The sequence below is a fragment of the Oncorhynchus nerka genome, linkage group LG6 (genome assembly GCF_034236695.1).
Source record: "Oncorhynchus nerka isolate Pitt River linkage group LG6, Oner_Uvic_2.0, whole genome shotgun sequence".
NCBI lineage: Eukaryota > Metazoa > Chordata > Actinopteri > Salmoniformes > Salmonidae > Oncorhynchus > Oncorhynchus nerka.
Genome location: NC_088401.1, coordinates 18,220,723 through 18,242,636, shown reverse-complemented (window position 1 = coordinate 18,242,636; position 21,914 = coordinate 18,220,723). Strand labels below are relative to the sequence as shown.

At 43.1% G+C, this 21,914-nt stretch overlaps 3 protein-coding genes and 1 pseudogene across 3 annotated transcripts; all 4 read right to left on the bottom strand.

Moving 5' to 3' along the window:
- Nucleotides 1–3,635: 3,635 nt before the first annotated feature.
- Nucleotides 3,636–7,084, bottom strand: LOC115121012 (COP9 signalosome complex subunit 9-like). The gene is made up of 3 exons (XM_029650009.2): nt 6,901–7,084; nt 6,068–6,140; nt 3,636–3,855 (listed from the first exon to the last, which is right to left on the bottom strand). The coding sequence occupies exons 1-3, from the start codon at nt 6,961–6,963 to the stop codon at nt 3,818–3,820; spliced, it is 174 nt and encodes a 57-aa protein (XP_029505869.1). The 5' UTR covers nt 6,964–7,084; the 3' UTR covers nt 3,636–3,817.
- Nucleotides 7,085–7,483: 399 nt separating this feature from the next.
- Nucleotides 7,484–11,269, bottom strand: LOC135572052 (otospiralin-like; annotated as a pseudogene).
- A 718-nt stretch (nt 11,270–11,987) lies between these two features.
- Nucleotides 11,988–15,046, bottom strand: LOC115121013 (apolipoprotein D-like). Its single transcript, XM_029650010.2, has 5 exons — nt 14,863–15,046; nt 13,917–14,031; nt 13,702–13,823; nt 13,438–13,523; nt 11,988–12,598 (listed from the first exon to the last, which is right to left on the bottom strand). Exons 2-5 carry the CDS (start codon nt 14,025–14,027, stop codon nt 12,372–12,374), a joined length of 546 nt encoding a protein of 181 aa, XP_029505870.2. The 5' UTR covers nt 14,028–14,031; nt 14,863–15,046; the 3' UTR covers nt 11,988–12,371.
- Nucleotides 15,047–15,765: 719 nt separating this feature from the next.
- On the bottom strand, nt 15,766–18,475 carry LOC135572098 (apolipoprotein D-like). Its single transcript, XM_065019121.1, has 4 exons — nt 18,324–18,475; nt 18,099–18,220; nt 17,835–17,920; nt 15,766–16,813 (listed from the first exon to the last, which is right to left on the bottom strand). Exons 1-4 carry the CDS (start codon nt 18,432–18,434, stop codon nt 16,587–16,589), a joined length of 546 nt encoding a protein of 181 aa, XP_064875193.1. The 5' UTR covers nt 18,435–18,475; the 3' UTR covers nt 15,766–16,586.
- Nucleotides 18,476–21,914: the final 3,439 nt, after the last annotated feature.

Genomic DNA, 21,914 nt, shown 5'->3' with positions numbered 1-21,914 from the left:
CTTTCGTAGGTATGGGTCTACTAGGCCTCAGGTATGGCAGTAACTTACAGTTTCTTGACCACTACTCTACGTCAAGACTTAGAAAGCTGCTACTAGTCTACCTTTTGTCTACAGTTTAAATCTGATGGCTTTTGATCACCGATGGAATATAACCTATGAAATTACCTTTTGTTTGAAAAATCCCTGTTTGTTTTCCCATTATGGAAGCTTAGGATTCCCTGTTCTGTAGTTGCTTTGGAGGCGAGTCTCACTGCGGCATCACCCGTGGCCTCAAGGCAAATTTGGAATTGGATTACAAACTGGATTACTGGATTATACCACCCTCTACATCAGTGCTATTCAAACTTTTTCAGTGGGTATTTCTTCCCCAATAATTTCTCGTGACCCCATCCCACTACAAATCTAATGGCACAACCTTAAAATCAGTAAATATGTATTTTTACATCAACAAATAAATTCAGTGAATTTTCATCTATTATCAAAATGAAAATAAACAAATAAATACATTTACTCAATATTTTATTTTTCTAATTATCTTTCTCAAAAATGTTTGTTTATTGTCCCATACAATAATCTGTACTCTAAATGTTGTCCCCCCCCCCAAAAGAAAGTATATACAGTAGCAGTCAAAAGTTTCAGAACACCTACTCATTCAAGGGTTTCTCTTTATTTTTTCTTACATTGTAGAATAATAGTGAAGACAACAAAACTATATGGAACACACATGGAATCATGACGTAACTAAAAAAAGTGTGAAACAAATCAAAATATATTTAGATTTTAGATTCTTCAAATAGCCACCCTTTGCCTTCTGTGAATGTATTGTAATGTTTTTGAAATTGTATACACTGCGCTAATTTTGCTGGACCCCAGGAAGAGCAAAAGGGGATCCATAATAAATACAAATACAAACTAAAAACACATCATGTTTATGGTTAGTTTAGCGATCAGAGGCTGCGTTTAAAAAGGCAGCCCATTCTCATGTATTTTTTCCACTAAATGGTCTTTTGACCAATCACATCAGATCTCTTTCACATCAGAGCTTTTTCAGAGCTGATCTGATTGGTCAAAAATACCAATTAGTAAAAACAAAATAACAGAATTGTGCTGCCTGTCTAAATCTTTTATTTCTCTTTCTCTGTGTCCCTTTCTCTCTCACTTCGTCGGCCAACTAAGGTAACCACAAGTTGCTGCACAAGAGTGTCTGACTCTCACATCAAATTTAGACTGCAAGGATACCACATCCAAAACGCCATGCCACCCTGTGTTGATGCCATCGTGTAAGTCTCGAACACACACACACACACGTTGAACTCGGTGGTGTATGTTTTATGATTAACTACTCATGGTATGATTGTGGTAACGTACTGAAACTCAAGTCCTTTTGTTCACCTGACCTAGAATACCTCCCAAGATAATTATTTTCAGTTTTAGTCATAAAACACTGCTCAAAAAAATAAAGGGAACACTTAAACAACACAATGTAACTCCAAGTCAATCACACTTCTGTGAAATCAAACTGTCCACTTAGGAAGCAACACTGATTGACAATAAATTTCACATGCTGTTGTGCAAATGGAATAGACAACAGGTAGAAATTATAGGCAATTAGCAAGACACCCCCAATAGAGGAGTGGTTCTGCAGGTGTTGACCACAGACCACTTCTCAGTTCCTATGCTTCCTGGCTGGTGTTTTGGTCACTTTTGAATGCTGGCAGTGCTTTCACTCTAGTGGTAGCATAAGACGGAGTCTTCAACCCACACAAGTGGCTCAGGTAGTGCAGCTCATCCAGGATGGCACATCAATGCGAGCTGTGGCAAGGTTTGCTGTGTCTGTCAGCATAGTGTCTAGAGCATGGAGGCGCTACCAGGAGACAGGCCAGTACATCAGGAGACATGGAGGAGGCCGTAGGAGGGCAACAACCCAGCAGCAGGACCGCTACCTCCACCTTTGTGCAAGGAGGAGCACTGCCAGAGCCCTGCAAAATGACCTCCAGCAGGCCACAAATGTGCATGTGTCTGCTCAAACGGTCAGAAACAGACTCCATGAGGGTGGTATGAGGGCCCGACGTCCACAAGTGGGGGTTGTGCTTACAGCCCAACACCGTGCAGGACGTTTTTCATTTGCCAGAGAACACCAAGATTGGCAAATTCGCCACTGGCGCCCTGTGCTCTTCACAGATGAAAGCAGGTTCACACTGAGCACGTGACAGACGTGACAGTCTGGAGACGCTGTGGAGAACGTTCTGCTGCCTGCAACATCTTCCAGCATGACCGGTTTGGCAGTGGTTCAGTCATGGTGTGGGGTGGCATTTCTTTGGGGGGCCGCACAGCCCTCCATATGCTTGCCAGAGGTAGCCTGACTGCCATTAGGTACCGAGATGACATCCTCAGACCCCTTGTGAGATTATATGCTGGTGCGGTTGGCCCTGGGTTCCTCCTAATGCAAGACAATGCTAGACCTCATGTGGCTGGAGTGTGTCAGCAGTTCCTGCAAGAGGAAGGCATTGATGCTATGGACTGGCCCACCCGTTCCCCAGACCGGAAACCAATTGAGCACATCTGGGACATCATGTCTCGCTCCATCCACCAACGCCACGTTGCACCACAGACTGTCCAGGAGTTGGCGGATGCTTTAGTCCAGGTCTGGGAGATCCCTCAGGAGACCATCCGCCACCTCATCAGGAGCATGCCAAAGCGTTGTAGGGAGGTCATACAGGCACGTGGAGGCCACACACACTACTGAGCCTCATTGTGACTTGTTTTAAGGACATTACATCAAAGTTGGATCAGCCTGTAGTGTGGTTTTCCACTTTAATTTTGAGTGTGACTCCAAATACAGACCTCCATGGGTTGATACATTTGATTTCCATTGATAATTTTTGTGTGATTTTGTTGTCAGCACATTCAACTATGGTAAAGAAAAAAGTATTTAATAAGAATATTTCATTCATTCAGATCTAGGATGTGTTATTTTAGTGTTCCCTTTATTTTTTTGAGCAGTGTATAGTCCCTCTCAAGCCGATACCACGATGGCCATCAAGGAACTACACTGGACTTTGTACAAACCACATATCATGAGGCCGCATTTATTGTAGCTGGGCGACTCCCACAGTGCACGCTAACCAAGGTCGCCAGGTGCACGGTGTTTCCTCCAACACATTGGTGCGGCTGGCTTCCGGGTTGGATGCGCGCTGTGTTAAGAAGCAGTGCGGCTTGGTTGGGTTGTGTTTCAGAGGACGCATGGCTTTCGACCTTCGTCTCTCCTGAGCCCGTACGGGAGTTGTAGCGATGAGACAAGATAGTAATTACTAACAATTGGATACCACGAAATTGGGGAAAAGAAACGAGGCAACCCTACTGCAGTTCCCCCGCTACCCCGACTTTAAATACCACTGCTCCACATGATTTGTAGTGTTGCTGTACAATAGATATCTGTGTAGTGGTCATGTTAGCTGGGGATGTTGATATAAATATTATAGGTATGCGTGAGTATGTGATGTTATGGCGTATGTCATTATTTCTCCACTAACAGGTGTTTCTCAGCGCCTACAGACCTGCCGCAGCACATTGAAACACGACGGCAACACTGATCATTTCGCCAGTCTATGGAATGCATAGAATTCACCCACACCTGTTTTTTAGAAAAGGCTTTATTTAACAAACACAGTGGAAATGAGGGCGGATCTTCAAAAGCAATTCCAACATGGAAATGGTTCTGGTTTTACAGTTCTTACGATCTTAATGTCTCTCCCCCTCTCTCACACACACACACACACACACATAGGTAATCATGGGTATATAGGGTCTTCCTCATTCACTGCAGATCCTCATCATCAAACGGATCCTCAAAGTCTGAGACAGAGAGACAAGTAGACAGAGAGAAAGAACACAGTGAGTTTCTGATGTGAATGATTGACAGCTCTATCTGCTGAGTGACATGATACAGTATATGTATGCTGAAGTTTGAAAACATTCTAAAATAGTAGTCCAGTTTGTAGTCTGACTCATGACAGGTCATGCAGTAGTACTGTAGGTCAGTATTTAGTAGGTAATGCCTTAGGACTTTAGGTTCCCTAAGGATAGGAGAGGTTTGGTGTTAACAAATGTGCTGCTTTACAGGAGCTACAACCACTCAAAAGCCAAAAATCACTGACACCACAGAAACACATGGGAATGTGTTTTTCTGCTTGGTGAGCCTGAGTGCCTGTGTGATACGTGGTGTGTGTGAGTGCCTGTGTGATACGTGGTGTGTGTGAGTGCCTATGTGATACGTGGTGTGTGTGTGATACGTGGTGTGTGTGAGTGCCTGTGTGATACGTGGTGTGTGTGAGTGCCTGTGTGATACGTGGTGTGTGTGAGTGCCTGTGTGATACGTGGTGTGTGTGAGTGCCTATGTGATACGTGGTGTGTGTGCGATTCGTGGTGTGTGTGTGATACGTGGTGTGTTTGAGTGTGTTCAAAGCGGCAGGCTGGCTAGGTGTCCTGCTGGGTTTCAGTCTAACAGGAACCATAAAAACCTTTATCATCCTCCTCTCCTCCTTTTCCTTCTCCCCCTCTCTTCTCCTCCTTCCCCTGCTCCCCTTCTCTTCTCATCTCCTCCTGACATTACTCCTATCCGTTCCCTACTCTCCTCTTCTCTCTACTCCCCCTCTCGTCCTTTACATCTTCTTTAAAGGGATACTTTGTTTTTTGCAATGAGGCCCTTTATCTACGTCCCCAGAGTCAGATGAACTGGTGGATAGCATTGTCATATCTCTGTATCTAGTATGAAAGAAGTTATTGGTAGTTTCGCGAGCCAACGCTAACTAGCGTTAGGATGCTCATTGCCAAAAATCCTGAAGTATCCCTTTAACCATTCCTCCTGAAGTATCCCTTTAACCATTCCTCCTGCAGTATCCCTTTAACCATTCCTCCTGCAGTATCCCTTTAACCATTCCTCCTGCAGTATCCCTTTAACCATTCCTCCTGAAGTATCCCTTTAACCATTCCTCCTGCAGTATCCCTTTAACCATTCCTCCTGCAGTATCCCTTTAACCATTCCTCCTGACGTATCCCTTTAACCATTCCTCCTGCAGTATCCCTTTAACCATTCCTCCTGACGTATCCCTTTAACCATTCCTCCTGCAGTATCCCTTTAACCATTCCTCCTGCAGTATCCCTTTAACCATTCCTCCTGCAGTATCCCTTTAACCATTCCTCCTGCAGTATCCCTTTAACCATTCCTCCTGCAGTATCCCTTTAACCATTCCTCCTGCAGTATCCCTTTAACCATTCCTCCTGCAGTATCCCTTTAACCATTCCTCCTGCAGTATCCCTTTAACCATTCCTCCTGCAGTATCCCTTTAACCATTCCTCCTGACGTATCCCTTTAACCATTCCTCCTGCAGTATCCCTTTAACCATTCCTCCTGAAGTATCCCTTTAACCATTCCTCCTGCAGTATCCCTTTAACCATTCCTCCTGCAGTATCCCTTTAACCATTCCTCCTGCAGTATCCCTTTAACCATTCCTCCTGACGTATCCCTTTAACCATTCCTCCTGACGTATCCCTTTAACCATTCCTCCTGCAGTATCCCTTTAACCATTCCTTCTCTCTTATCCTCTCCTCTTTTTAATGATCACTTTCTAGGTCATGTGTTGCTGAGCCATAAACTGTTTGTCCCGTGGCTAACACTGCCAGATGGAAAACACATTAGCTACACTGTGTGGTGTGTTGTTAATTTAAGTTTACAGGGAAAAGACATGTTAGTTTCTGTGAGACGGCCCTGTTGGCAAAGCAAACACACACAGAGCACTTTCATAAGACCCCTCCCTAGCCCACAAGATGCTTCTCTACCCAGTCTAGCCCAGTGTTCCCCCCAACCTCTCCACCAGCACAGCTGATTCAACTGGTCAACTACTCATCAGCACTCGATTAGTTTAAATCACGTATTCTAGTATTGGAATAGAACAAATAAGTGAAATGGGATACTCAAGGATAGGTTTGAGAAACACTGCTCTAGTTTAGCCTCTAGCCCCACCTAGCCTCTACGGTGTGTGTGTGTGTGTGTGTCTGTCTGACTGACCGTTGAAGAAGTCTGAGTGCACTGCTTTCTCATTTGCTGCCAGGTCCATGAGCAGACCGCTGCTGCCCCCTGCCTGAAGAATCAGACACACCCACACACATGAACAATTTTAAAACAATGTATGCCATTTAAGCCAAGTAAGGAATACACATCAGCTAGAAATCAAAGACAGTTAAGTCTACAGACAAAAGACAGTTTAGTTTTTTTAAACGGTCTGTGCTATAGCCTAACACCCATGAACTATCGCCTAGGGTATATGTGCATTCCCGGTAATACACTCGTGTCCTCCGTGGACCGACTCGTACATAAAACATCCTTCATTCGTGGGAGAAGCTGAGGGCTAAAAAAAAACTAGTTAACGATAGAATTGATGCTTTTGAAGCCTGAATGTAGGATGTTTTATGTACGAGCCGGTCCACGGAGGACACGACTGTGTTACTGGGCATGCACATCTAGTTCTCTCGGCAGCACTCTGCCTTCTCCATACAGTTTTCATCCCCCAGCTTCGCCCACAACTGGCTCATGTGAACTACGATCCCAACGCTGTGCTCTAACGTTTAGAAACGTCAATAGTCATCACTTGCGATTCGGCTTTCGAAACACGCCCCTCATTTTTGTTATTGTTGATATGAAACATAAAGTCATTATGCTTCCTAAACCGTACCGCAAGCGATGTATGTTAATATTCAGACCGAGCGTCGCCGCTCTTAATTAACAGCAGCCGTTTTGTCTATCAGTCACCAACGTTAGCTGGTTAGGTGGCTAGGTTCGCGTGGAGTTACTGTAGCTAGGCTAGGTCGGCGATTCTCTCTTGTCCCCAGATGATTACTAACCTCGTCTAGATCCACAAAAGGCCCGGCGCCTTCAGGGAACATCTCGTCCACCGCTGGTTTCATGATAATTCCTGTTTTTGACTAGGTACCGTAATGAATATTAGCTAGCTGTCTAGCTAGATGTTCTCTGGCAACGTAAACAATAGAAACCGGACCCTTTTCCGTGTAACACCACTTCCTGCTTTGGTAACAGTATAATGCCCTGCAATCCTTGCAAGTATCCACATCAAATATGGTAAATTATGTCAATGAGATCCGATTTCTGGTCAAATTTGATTGATATTGCACATTACATTTATGTAACGTTTTATATTATAGCCGTTGGAATTCATGTTTTTTTCAGGTATGTGAGACGCGTTCATATATTTCATGAAGTTAAAATACATTTGCTTATATAGCCTCATATTTTAAAAATTAATTTCAATATACAATATTACATAACCTTATGGGGCCTCTTTCTCTCCCTCCATCCTCTCTCCTCATTCCCCCCCCCCCCTTCCTGACCCTCTCCCCACCCTCTCTCCTCCTCTCTATTCTCCCTCTATCGTACCCCCCCATCCGTCCGTCCGTCTCCTCTCTCTCCTCAGGGGTCGTGTCCCTCGTTGGTCTCATATCCCAGTGTGTCTCCCAAGTGTTGGTGAGCTTAGAATGCCCGGGCCATTTTGTTGATGTGCTTGTAGGCTCCAATGGACCTAAAGTACTCTACGTAGTGCCAGAAGTCTGAGGTGGTGTAGGGCCAGTAGGGGACTGCCGGAGGCTCATCGTATGGAACTACAAACACACAGACAGAAACAAATCACAACACTCACTGACTGACAACCCCAAGGAAGTCTACATAATATAAGAACCATGTAGATCCTATCAGTACATGTTACAGAAGGTCTGTGTGTATGTGCTGTAGAGGTCTGTGTGTATGTGCTGTAGAGGTCTGTGTGTGTGTGTGTCTATTTTACCTCCTTCAGGGGTGAATCCTCTAGCATCTGTAGGAGGGAGAGTGAGAGAGATGGGAGATGGAGTTTAGCATTCTGAAGCGTACCAAGTATTCCATACACAAAGACTCGATTGAGAGTCCGGAAAAATGACAGTCCTGGGATACCTGAAGAAACTTCCGTCGTCCTCAAATATTATTCCTCACTGGGTTTACACGAACACACAAACACACAGTGCTCTTTGTACACATGCAGCATTCAAAACAGACCTCGCCTTATGGATGCAGCAATCTGTCCTTACTGAATACAACAGTTAGTCATAGTTATCTGCCATCTGAGTCAGTTATCTTCAATACTGCATACTTATTATGACACTTTAACATGGATTGCACATACAGCACTATTTACTAAACAATTTGATGTAAAGTGCTTTACATCAACCCCGGCCTAAAGCCACGAAGAGCAAGCAGAAGGTAACATAACTGAGGGTAGGGGTTACAGGCAATATTCGCACTGAGCTAAAGGGTAGATCTGCCGCTTTCAAGGTGTGGGACTCTAACCCGGAAGCTTATAAGAAATCCTGCTTTGCCCTCCGACGAACCATCAAACAGGCAAAGCATCAATACAAGGCTAAGATTGAATCGTACTACACCAGCTCCGACGCTCGTCATATGTGGCAGGGCTCGCAAACTATTACAGACTACAAAAGGGAAGCACAGCCGTGAGCTGCCCGGTGACACGAGCCTACCAGACGAGCTAAATCACTTCTATGCTTGATTCGAGGCAAGCAACACTGAGGCATGCATGAGAGCATCAGCTGTTCTGGACGACTGTGTGATCACGCTCTCCGTAGCTGACGTGAGTAAGACCTTTAAACAGGTCAACATTCACAAGGCTGCGGGGCCAGATGGATTACCAGGACGTGTGCTCTGAGCATGTGCTGACCAACTGGCAGGTGTCTTTACTGACATTTTCAACATGTCCCTGATTGAGTCTGTAATACAAACATGTCCCTGATTGAGTCTGTAATACCAACATGTTTCAAGCAGACCACCATAGTCCCTGTGCCCAAGAACACGAAGGCAACCTGCCTAAAGGACTACAGACCCGCAGCATTCACGCCCTTAGCCATGTGCTTTGAAAGGCTGGTCATGGTTCACATCATCACCATTATCCCAGAAACCCTAGACCCACTCCAATGTGCATACTGCCCAAACAGATCTACAGATGATGCAATCTCTATTGCACTCCACACTGCCCTTTCCCACCATGACAAAGAAACACCTATGTGAGAATGCTATTCATTGACTACAGCTCAGCGTTCAACACCATAGCTCATCACGAGCTAAGAATCCTGAGACTAAACACCTTCCTCTGCAATTGGATCCTGGACTTCCTGATGGGCCACCCCCAGGTGGTGAGGGTAGGTAGCAACACATCTGCCACGCTGATCCTCAACACTGGAGCCCCCCAGGGGTGCGTGCTCAGTCCCCTCCTGTACTCCCTGTTCACCCACGACTGCATGGCCAGGCACGACTCCAACACCATCATTAAGTTTGCAGACGACACAACAGTGGTAGGCCTGATCACCGAAAACGACGAGACAGCCTATAGGGAGGAGGTCAGAGACCTGGCCGGTTGGTGCCAGAATAACAACCTATCCCTCAACGTAACCAAGACTAAGGAGATGATTGTGGACTACAGGAAAAGGAGGACCGAGCACTCCCACATTCTCATCGACGGGGCTGTAGTGGAGCAGGTTGAGAGCTTCAAGTTCCTTGGTGTCCACATTACCAACAAACTAGAATGGTCCAAACACACCAAGCCAGTCGTGAAGAGGGCACAACAAAGCCTATTCCCCCTCAGGAATGAAAGATGAAACCAAAATGTATCTTTTTGGCAACAATGCAAAACGTTATGTTTGGCGTAAAAGCAACACAGCTTATCACCCTGAACACACCATCCCACTGTCAAACATGGTGGTGGCAGCATCATGGTTTGGGCCTGCTTTTCTTCAGCAGGGACAGGGAAGATGGTTAAAATTGATGGGAAGATGGATGGAGCCAAATACAGGACCATTCTGGAAGAAAACCTGATGGAGTCTGCAAAAGACCTGAGACTGGGACGGAGATTTGTCTTCCAACAAGACAATGATCCAAAACATAAAGCAAAATCTACAATGGAATGGTTCAAAAATAAACATATCCAGGTGTTAGAATGGCCAAGTCAGAGTCCAGACCTGAATCCAATCGAGAATCTGTGGAAAGAACTGAAAACTGCTGTTCACAAATGCTCTCCATCCAACCTCACTGAGCTCGAGCTGTTTTGCAAGGAGGAATGGGAAAAAAATTCAGTCTCTCAATGTGCAAAACTGATAGAGACATACCCCAAGCGACTGTAATCGCAGCAAAAGGTGGCGCTACAAAGTATTCACTTAAGGGGGCTGAATAATTTTGCACGCCCAATTTTTCAGTTTTTGATTTGTTAAAAAAGTTTGAAATATCCAATAAATGTCGTTCCACTTCATGATTGTGTCCCACTTGTTGTTGATTCTTCACAAAAAAATACAGTTTTATATCTTTATGTTTGAAGCCTGAAATGTGGCAAAAGGTCGCAAAGTTCAAGGGGGCCGAATACTTTCGCAAGGCACTGTAACTATACATTCATGTACATACTACCTCAATTGGCCCGACCAACTAGTGCCCCCGCACATTGGCTAACTTGGCTATCTGCATTGTGTCCTGCAACACACCACCGACCAATCCCTCTTTTACGCTACTTCTACTCTGTTTATCATATATGCATAGTCACTTTAACCATATCTACATGTATATACTACCTCAATCAGCCTGACTAACCGGTGCCTGTATGTAGCCTCGCTACTGTTATAGCCTCGCTACTCTATACAGCCTGTCTTTTTACTGTTGTTTTTATTTCTTTACTTACCTATTGTCACCTATTACCTTTCTTGCACTGTTGGTTAGAGCCTGTAAGTAAGCATTTCACTGTAAAGTCTACTACACCTTTTGTGTTCGGTGCACGTGACAAATAAACTTTGATTTGATTTGCCAGAGGTGCTGTCTGTCTCGGGTTCAGAGGAGTCTAAAGCTCACGGAAGAAATGACGGAGCACGATCCTGTTGTAAGATCACGTGTGTGTCCCCAAGAAGCGTGCACACACACACACACACACACACACACACACATAACCCCCCTTGTCACAACCACACTTTATAGTGGCCACATCAGTACTTGCTGTTTGACTAAATGCTCAGGAGGGGGTAGCAGAGATTGTTTGTCCCAATTGCAATCTAAACACTTTTGCAGAAGAAAAGACAGTCATCAGTTTCACTTCAAAACAAAACTTTAATTACTAATATACAGACTACATGAAACCTATTCAGCTAAACCTGTTCCTCCAGTTCCCTTACCTGTGAACATCTTTCTATGATGAGGATACTGCGTGTGTGTGTTTGCCCCTATAGGAACCGTGCCCAACCATCAGTGAACTGACTCATGCTGTCAGCATTCTATTCATCCCACGAAGAAACCGTCACTATCGTTACATAGCTAGACATTTAATCATTCAAACTACCTTATAAACTAACAGATCTCCAACTACAGACCATAAAGTCTCTAAATATAAAATACATGTGATAGATAGTCTAAATGAGATGGTAGGTAGTGATATGTTGGATGATAAGATTATAAGACCAACTGTCAGTGTATATAAACTATTATAAAATGGGTGGTTTGAGCCCTAAATGCTGATTGGCTGACTGCCAAGGTATATGGTAAATAGCCCACCCATTTTCACCTACCTCATTCCCATACTGTTCTTATTTATTTACTTTTCTGCTCTTTTGCACACCAATATCTCTAGCTGTACATGACCATCTGATCATTTATCACTCCAGTGTTAATCTGCAAAATTGTAATTATTCGCCTATCTCCTCATGCCTTTTGCACACATTGTATATAGACTTTTTTTTCTACTGTGTTATTGACTTGTTAATTGTTTACTCCATGTGTAACTCTGTGTTGTCTGTTCACACTGCTATGCTTTATCTTGGCCAGGTCGCAGTTGCAAATGAGAACTTGTTCTCAACTAGCCTACCTGGTTAAATAAAGGTGAAATAAATAAAAATATCAGACCGTATACCACAGGTATGACAAAACATTTATTTTTTCTGCTCTAATTACGTTGGTAACCAGTTTATAATAGCAATAAGGCACCTCGGGGGTTTGTGGTACATGGCCAATATACCACGGCTAAGGGCTGTGTCCAGGCACTCCAGATGCGTCATGCAATATACCACACCCCCTCTGGCCTTATTGCTTAATTAGACACGAGAGGTGGACACTAGGTCTAGTATGTGATGGTCGTATTTCTGTCTGTATCTATAGAGGTAGGGCTCAAATGACATGTGGATAGAGCATTGGGAGTAGAGGGAGAAGTGTCTACGGCGTTAGGACTAGGGAAGTGGACACATAAATAACCCTACAACCCTACAACCCTAACCTCTGACCTCTAAACCTCCATCTAGTCGCAGCCCGTTTGGTCAGTAACACTCATCTTGAAGGTGTCAATGTTTTCTTTAGCCAGCAGCTGCCTGGCGTACTCTACTTCCTTTGCGGGCAAGAAGCGGGAACGTCCCAGGATCCAGGCGTAGTCGACATGGAAAATCCTCAACACGTCAGTACAGCTGTACACCACCGCTCCACTCACATAGTCTGTACTCAGCACCCAGTACGGACTGTAGGGAGTGACTGAGAGAGGGTTGGAGAGGGGGGAGGGAGAAGAGGTCGAGGGGGATAAATATTAAGACAGACTCAGAGTCACAGGGATGATGTCATTATCAGATTAACTGCCCTCTCTCACAGGCAATGAGTCAGAGCTGAGTAGAGTCTCCGTAGAGACTCGACATAGTCATGGTAATAGACTTATAGACAGTAGAGACTCGATATAGTCATGATAATAGACTTATAGACAGTAGAGACTCAGTAAATACTCAGTATAGTCATGGTAATAGACTTATAGACAGTAGAGACTCCGTAGAGACTCGATAGAGTCATGGTAATAAACTTGTAGACAGTAGCGACTCAGTAGACACTCAATATAGTCATGGTAATAGAGTTACAGACAGTAGAGACTCGATAAAGTCCTTGTAATAGACTCATAGACAGTAGAGACTCAGTAGAGTCATGGTAATATAGTTATAGACAGTAGAGACTCGACATAGTCATGGTCATAGAGTTATAGACAGTAGAGACTCGCCATAGTCATGCTAATATAGTTATAGACAGTAGAGACTCGATAGAGTCATGGTAATAAACGTATAGACAGTAGAGACTCAGTAGACACTCAATATAGTCATGGTAATAGACTTATAGACAGTAGAGACTCGATAGAGTCATGGTAATAGAGTTACATACAGTAGAGACTCGATAAAGTCATTGTAATAGACTTATAGACAGTAGAGACTCAGTAGAGTCATGGTAATATAGTTATAGACAGTAGAGACTCGACATAGTCATGGTAATATAGTAATAGACAGTAGAGACTCGATATAGTCATGGTAATAGAGTTATAGACAGTAGAGACTCACAGTAGGAGAAGCTGACTCCCAGTTTGGCTGGTTTTTTTGGGTCCTGGACCACTGCTGTCCCCTCCACAGTCCGCACCTTACCTTTACTGGAGGCAGAGATATACACTGTCACCACTTTTAGAAAAAACATATCTATGAGAAAACAGTACTAGCTTTCAGTTCAGGGAGGACAGTCAACTTCTAAATGTCTATGTATGAGGTAAAGTTTGACATAGTTGAGACACACTTAAACACTCACACATACACACACATATAAATACTGACTAGAACTGGGAGTTGAGGACTCTGATGGTGCCGTCTCCCCTCAGAGAGTAATCGGCCTGGATGCATTTTCCTCTCTCAAAGGATGCTGGAAGTTTCGCTATCTCATACCACGTGCCCAGGTACTGATAAGGGTAGGAGAGGGGTTGTTAAAAATGTACGCTTTAAATCACAAAAAAGCTCTGTGTATGTATGTGTTTGTGTGTGTGTGTGTTTACCTGCTGCAAGCTGAAGTTGGGCTGGACACTGGGTGTGGGGCATGGACCCCAATGGTATGTCTGGGCGGAGACCAGAGGGAGAAGGAGGAGGATCCAAAATATAGGAAACATTTTTCTTATGGGGGAAGAACGGTAAAGCCGTAAGGTATAGTACAGCTGTATGCCTATGAAGTACAGGTAACCTTAACAACAGGTTAGCGTGACTATCTGAAATGCTTTGCTTTACATTCCATCTGTTGTACCTTGACATGCCATCTGAGTGATTAAAGTCTGCAGACAGACTACATGACACCTGTACAGCTACACCTGTTCCTCCAGTTCCCTTCCTTGTGAACATGTTTCTACGATGGGAATACTGTGTGTGTGTGTGTGTTCTGTGAACTGTGTGAACTGTGACTAACCCTCAGAATACAAAACATACCAGCCTCAACGACCTTCATCCTACATTGAAAAACAACATCTCAAAGATGCCCGTGTGAATTAAATAGAAAGCTTTTCTCCTAAATCTATTAGATGGTTTATATAAAAATACAGGTCAAAACATAGTGTTATACTGTACACTTAATAATAATAATACATTCTATTAAACAGACGCCTTTCAGGACTACATAAACACCTACTTACTCCACTGTAAGCTAGACTAGTCATTATTTCAATATGGTTTGTTTACATTGACTTTTGTGACATTAACAAAGGAATTATGCCAAATGTCATCCCATGATGTCACACAGTCACTTTACATTCCTATGTTCCAAGCATGCATCATGTTTTAGATTAAGTTAAAAAACGAACAGTTATTTGAATATTCAACAGTTCACAATAAGTTCTTACCAGTATGCTATTAACTTTATCTCATGAATTTCTAGACACCCAAATATGTTACATAATATATTTCTAAACAATACTTTTTCACCACCTAGAGACCTATAAGAGAAATGGTTCTTACCTGTGCTCTTTTTACACACCTGAGGGAAAAATATTAGCTGCAGAAGTATGTATATTCAACAGAGTTTATTTCCTAAAGTTGCAGCGATGCTTAGGTCTTGGGATGACAGAGAGTGAGTGTGTGTCTGTGTGTCTGTCTGAGTCATCACTGAGAGGCAACCAGCACAAGGCAGGTGATTAGCGAAATTGTTGTCATGAGACGGTTTCCTCTTTGGGTGCATTCTGGAGAGAAAGGGCAGAGAGGGAGAGAAAGGGAAGAGAGAAAGAGAGAGAGAGTAGATGCCTGTCTTGTCATTTAACCGCTGATTCAGGCTTTCGTCTCCTCTTATCGTTCTGTTACTGGACAATCACAGTGACTTAGGCCCAATAGTCTTCAAATTAACAAATAAAATAAAACAAATTGAATATAACTTAATTATTTCATAAGATAATGTACGTGTAGTTACTAAGTATGTGTGTGTGTGTGCGTGTGTGCGTGCGTGTTTGGTTTTACTATCCTTGTGGGAACCACGGAAGAAATGACGGAGCACGATCCTGTTATAAGATCACGTGTCCCCCCCAAGAAGCGTGCACACACACACACACACACACACACACACACACACACACATAACCCCCCTTGTCACAACCACACTTTATAGTGGCCACATCAGCTCACGGAAGAAATGACAGAGCACGATCCTGTTATAAGATCACGTGTCCCCCCCAAGAAGCGTGCACACACACACACACACACACACACACACACACACACACACACACACATAACCCCCTTGTCACAACCACACTTTATAGTGGCCACATCAGTACTTGCTGTTTGACTAAATGCTCAGGAGGGGGTAGCAGAGATTGTTTGTCCCAATTGCAATCGAAACACTTTTGCAGAAGAAAAGACAGTCATCAGTTTCACTTCAAAACAAAACTTTAATTACTAATATACAGACTACATGAAACCTATTCAGCTAAACCTGTTCCTCCAGTTCCCTTAAACTGTGAACATCTTTCTATGATGAGGATACTGCGTGTGTGTGTTTGCCCCTATAGGAACCGTGCCCAACCCTCAGAGAACTGACTCATGCTGTCAGCATTCTATTTATCCCACGAAGAAACCGTCACTATCGTTACATAGATAGACATTTAATCATTCAAACTAACAGATCTCCAACTACAGACCATAAAGTCTCTAAATATAAAATACATGTGATAGATAGTCTAAATGAGATGGTAGGTAGTGATATGTTGGATGATAAGATTATAAGACCAACTGTCAGTGTATATAAACTATTATAAAATGGGTGGTTTGAGCCCTAAATGCTGATTGGCTGACTGCCAAGGTATATCAGACCGTATACCACGGGTATGACCTAACATTTATTTGTACTGCTCTAATTACGTTGGTAACCAGTTTATAATAGCAATAAGTCACCTCGGGGGTTTGTGGTACATGGCCAATATACGACGGCTAAGGGCTGTGTCCAGGCACTCCAGATGCGTCATGCAATATACCATACCCCCTCTGGCCTTATTGCTTAATTAGACACGAGAGGTGGACACTAGGTCTAGTATGTGATGGTCGTATTTCTGTCTGTATCTATAGAGGTAGGGCTCAAATGACATGTGGATAGAGCATTGGGAGTAGAGGTAGAAGTGTCTACGGCGTTAGGACTAGGGAAGTGGACACATAAATAACCCTACAACCCTAACCTCTGACCTCTAAACCTCCATCTAGTCGCAGCCCGTTTGGTCAGTAACACTCATCTTGAAGGTGTCAATGTTTTCTTTAGCCAGCAGCTGCCTGGCGTACTCTACTTCCTTTGCGGGCAAGAAGCGGGAACGTCCCAGGATCCAGGCGTAGTCGACATGGAAAATCCTCAACACGTCAGTACAGCTGTACACCACCGCTCCACTCACATAGTCTGTACTCAGCACCCAGTACGGACTGTAGGGAGTGACTGAGAGAGGGTTGGAGAGGGGGGAGGGAGAAGAGGTCGAGGGGGATAAATATTAAGACAGACTCAGAGTCACAGGGATGATGTCATTATCAGATTAACTGCCCTCTCTCACAGGCCATGAGTCAGAGCTGAATTCATCCAGGACACTAGAGTAACAAGACCTGTGCAACAGTAGACATTCAGTAGAGACTCAATAGTCATGGTAATATAGTTATAGAGAGTAGAGACTCAATAGTGTCCTGCTAACAGAGTTATAGACAGTAAGGACTCATGGTAATAGAGTTAAAGACAGTATAGACTCGATAGAATCGTGGTAATATAGTTATAGACCGTATGGACTCAGTAGATACTCGAAAGTCAGTATCTACTGGCAGTAGAGACTCAATAGAGTCACAGTAATAGAGTTATAGACAGTAGAGACTCCGTAGAGACTCGACATAGTCATGGTAATAGACTTATAGACAGTCGAGACTCGATAGAGTCATGGTAATAGAGTTGTAGACATTAGAGACTCGATATAGTCATGATAATAGACTTATAGACAGTAGAGACTCAGTAAATACTCAGTATAGTCATGGTAATAGACTTATAGACAGTAGAGACTCCGTAGAGTCATGGTAATAAACTTGTAGACAGTAGCGACTCAGTAGACACTCAATATAGTCATGGTAATAGACTCATAGACAGTAGAGACTCAGTAGAGTCATGGTAATATAGTTATAGACAGTAGAGACTCGACATAGTCATGGTAATAGAGTTATAGACAGTAGAGACTCGCCATAGTCATGCTAATATAGTTATAGACAGTAGAGACTCGATAGAGTCATGGTAATAAACTTATAGACAGTAGAGACTCAGTAGACACTCAATATAGTCATGGTAATAGACAGTAGAGACTCGATAGAGTCATGGCAATAGAGTTACAAACAGTAGAGACTCGATAAAGTCATTGTAATAGACTTATAGACAGTAGAGACTCAGTAGAGTCATGGTAATATAGTTATAGACAGTAGAGACTCACAGTAGGAGAAGCTGACTCCCAGTTTGGCTGGTTTTTTTGGGTCCTGGACCACTGCTGTCCCCTCCACAGTCCGCACCTTACCTTTACTGGAGGCAGAGATATACACTGTCACCACTTTTAGAAAAAACATGTCTATGAGAAAACAGTACTAGCTTTCAGTTCAGGGAGGACAGTCAACTTCTAAATGTCTATGTATGAGGTAAAGTTTGACATAGTTGAGACACACTTAAACACTCACACATTTACACGCATATAAATACTGACTAGAACTGGGAGTTGAGGACTCTGATGGTGCCGTCTCCCCTCAGAGTGTAATCGGCCTGGATGCATTTTCCTCTCTCAAAGGATGCTGGAAGTTTCGCTATCTCATACCACGTGCCCAGGTACTGATAAGGGTAGGAGAGGGGTTGTTAAAAATGTACGCTTTAAATCACAAAAAAGCTCTGTGTATGTATGTGTTTGTGTGTGTGTGTGTGTGTGTGTGTTTACCTGCTGCAAGCTGAAGTTGGGCTGGACACTGGGTGTGGGGCATGGACCCCAATGGTATGTCTGGGCGGAGACCAGAGGGAGAAGGAGGAGGATCCAAAATATAGGAAACATTTTTCTTATGGGGGAAGAACGGTAAAGCCGTAAGGTATAGTACAGCTGTATGCCTATGAAGTACAGGTAACCTTAACAACAGGTTAGCGTGACTATCTGAAATGCTTTGCTTTACATTCCATCTGTTGTACCTTGACATGCCATCTCAGTGATTAAAGTCTGCAGACAGACTACATGACACCTGTACAGCTACCACATGTTTCTATGATGGGAATACTGTGTGTGTGTGTGTGTGTGTGTGTGTTCTGTGAACTGTGTGAACTGTGACTAACCCTCAGAATACAAAACATACCAGCCTCAACGACCTTCATCCTACATTGAAAAACAACATCTCAAAGATGCCCGTGTGAATTAAATAGAAAGCTTTTCTCCTAAATCTATTAGATGGTTTATATAAAAATACAGGTCAAAACATAGTGCTATACTGTACACTTAATAATAATAATACATTCTATTAAACAGACGCCTTTCAGGACTACATAAACACCTACTTACTCCACTGTAAGCTAGACTAGTCTTTATTTCAATATGGTTTGTTTACATTGACTTTTGTGACATTAACAAAGGAATTATGCCAAATGTCATCCCATGATGTCACACAGTCACTTTACATTCCTATGTTCCAAGCATGCATCATGTTTTAGATTAAGTTAAAAAACGAACAGTTATTTGAATATTCAACAGTTCACAATAAGTTCTTACCAGTATGCTATTAACTTTATCTCATGAATTTCTAGACACCCAAATATGTTACATAATATATTTCTAAACAATACTTTTTCACCACCTAGAGACCTATAAGAGAAATGGTTCTTACCTGTGTTCTTTTTACACATCTGAGGGAAAAAATATTAGCTGCAGAAGTATGTATATTCAACAGAGTATATTTCCTAAAGTTGCAGCGATGCTTAGGTCTTGGGATGACAGAGAGTGAGTGTGTGTCTGTGTGTCTGTCTGAGTCATCACTGAGAGGCAACCAGCACAAGGCAGGTGATTAGCGAAATTGTTGTCATGAGACGGTTTCCCCTTTGGGTGCATTCTGGAGGGAAAGGGCAGAGAGGGAGAGAAAGGGAAGAGAGAAAGAGAGTAGATGCCTGTCTTGTCATTTAACCGCTGATTCAGGCTTTCGTCTCCTCTTATCGTTCTGTTACTGGAAAATCACAGTGAGTTAGGCCCCAATAGTCTTCAAATAAAATAAAACAAATTGAATATAACTTAATTATTTCATAAGATAATGTACTTGTAGTTACTAAGCGTGTGTGTGTGTGTGTGTGTGCGTGCGTGTGTGCGTGTTTGGTTTTACTATCCTTGTGGGAACCAGAAGTCCACAAGGATAGTAAAACAAGGAAAATTCAAGGTCCCCACAAGGAAAAATGCTATTAAAGGCCTAGGGGTTAGTCTACGGTTAGGGTGACAGTTAAGGTTCGAATTAGGGTTAGGTGTATGGTTAGGAGTTAGGTTTAGGGGTTTGGGGTAAAGGTTAGGATTAGGTTAAGTGTTAGGTTAGGGAAAATAGGATTTTGAATGGGAATCAAATGTTTGGTCTGAACTAGGATAGTAAAACAGACGTTTGTCTGTCTGTGTGTTTGTTCTAAGGCCACAGCCCGTCTGATCTGAGGTCGACACCAATGGCCTCCTGGACACGACTGATGACATCACTGGCAACAAGCGCGTGCAGGCAAGAATCGACATGGAACAGACCTAGGGGTGTTGGATTCCAAATAAGTCAATTCACATTCCAATTACAGCAGTCCATTCCAAGCAGTGGAGGCTGCTGAGTGGAGGACGGCTTATAATAATGGCAGGAATGGGGCAAATGGATGTATTTGATACGATTCTACCAATTCCGCTCCAGCCATTACCATGTGTGTAACGCCTGCTCCCACTCTTCCCCCCTGGTGCTCGAGGGCGCCAGGCTGCCCTGCATCACGCTGTTCCTGTCTCGTTACATGTCCGTTCCAAATGAAATGTCATCTCCCTGTTCCTGCTTCTCTTCTGCAGCATCGTACCTTACAATGTGCCCGCCCTCCCCAATTAAGGTGCCACCAATCCCCTGTGACTCATATTCCGTTAGGAATTCCCATAACAGTCTTAATAATCTGCGCCGGAGTAGACAAGATAGAAACTACTGTTGTCTGTACACAGAACCCAGTATAGATCACCTGGGAAACCTAGACACACACAGAGATAGGTGAGGGAGGGGCTAGGGCTAAAAGCTAGGGTTGGGGGCAGAGGGTCTAGGGGTGGTTGGGACTGGGTCCACATCTCACCTTTGAAGAAGCTGACAACCAACATGGCTGGTTGGGAGGTGTTTTTGCTTTGGCCACACCCTCAATATAGTTTGCAACCCATTGGCCCAGTGGGGAGAGGGGGAGGGGCCTAAATATAACAATAATAGAATTATAATAATGGATTTATTTTATATAGCGCCTTTCAATACAAGAAGAATCTCAAAGTTGTTTTAAAAATAAAAAACAAAACATAACGGGAAAATTGCTGATGCACAACCACATTTTTAAATGGCACCTTGTGTATTCTACTATTATAACGCTTAACATTAAGTTGAGAGAAAGAGACTACTGGTATAGCTAACCCCTTCTATATGTGGTTGAGACCACTGGTTGAGACCAATAATATATATATATATATATACACGCTAAATGACTAACAGAAGGTTCTGTATTGCAGACACCGAGCCTCCATATTGGGACTCCCCCACCATTGTAAAAAGTATTTAGGAAGCTATGGAAATGCATTTATTAATGTCTACATTCATTTTTGCCACATTTATTATATTACAGACACCTTAATGCATACTTTTAAATGATATTATGTGACCTAAAATATAACCCCCCAAAAAAATATATATAAACATTTGTTGATGACTAAAATTACTGTCTCCATTACAACAACAAAAATACTTAAATACATGTAATTTTGTCCTTGAAACATTTAATTGAAATACTGTAGAATTCCATTAATTTCTGTGGAGGACTGCTCCTTCTGGGAAGTGCCAATATGCCCAACAGGTGGGTGGGTGGGTGGCTTCTCAATACAATATAAAGCCACAGATAGAACAATGAAACAGATATTTCACTGGAAGTATAAATGTGAAGCATCCGGTTGGCGTTGCCACTAGTAGTGAGAGGAAGCCCACTGGCGAACAGTGGGAGAAGATGGAACGAGATGGATTTTGGCCATACCTACTGCACATTTTCTCATCGATTAAACATTTGATCTCAATACAGTTTTCTGCTCCCAAAACTAGAATATGTTATGAACGGAGTGGACTAAGTTTTGTAGACTTTACCATTTGCAAAAAAATCGCACTGTTCAGGAGTGCAAATGCGAATTGAGTTGTAAAACACGCGCACTTCACAGAGTAGACGTTTTTTAACGGAAATATTTTCATGTATACTAGAACGCGCCAATAGGATCTCGCTAGCGCGTGCTTGGCTCTATCCGCATCCTTACTTGTTC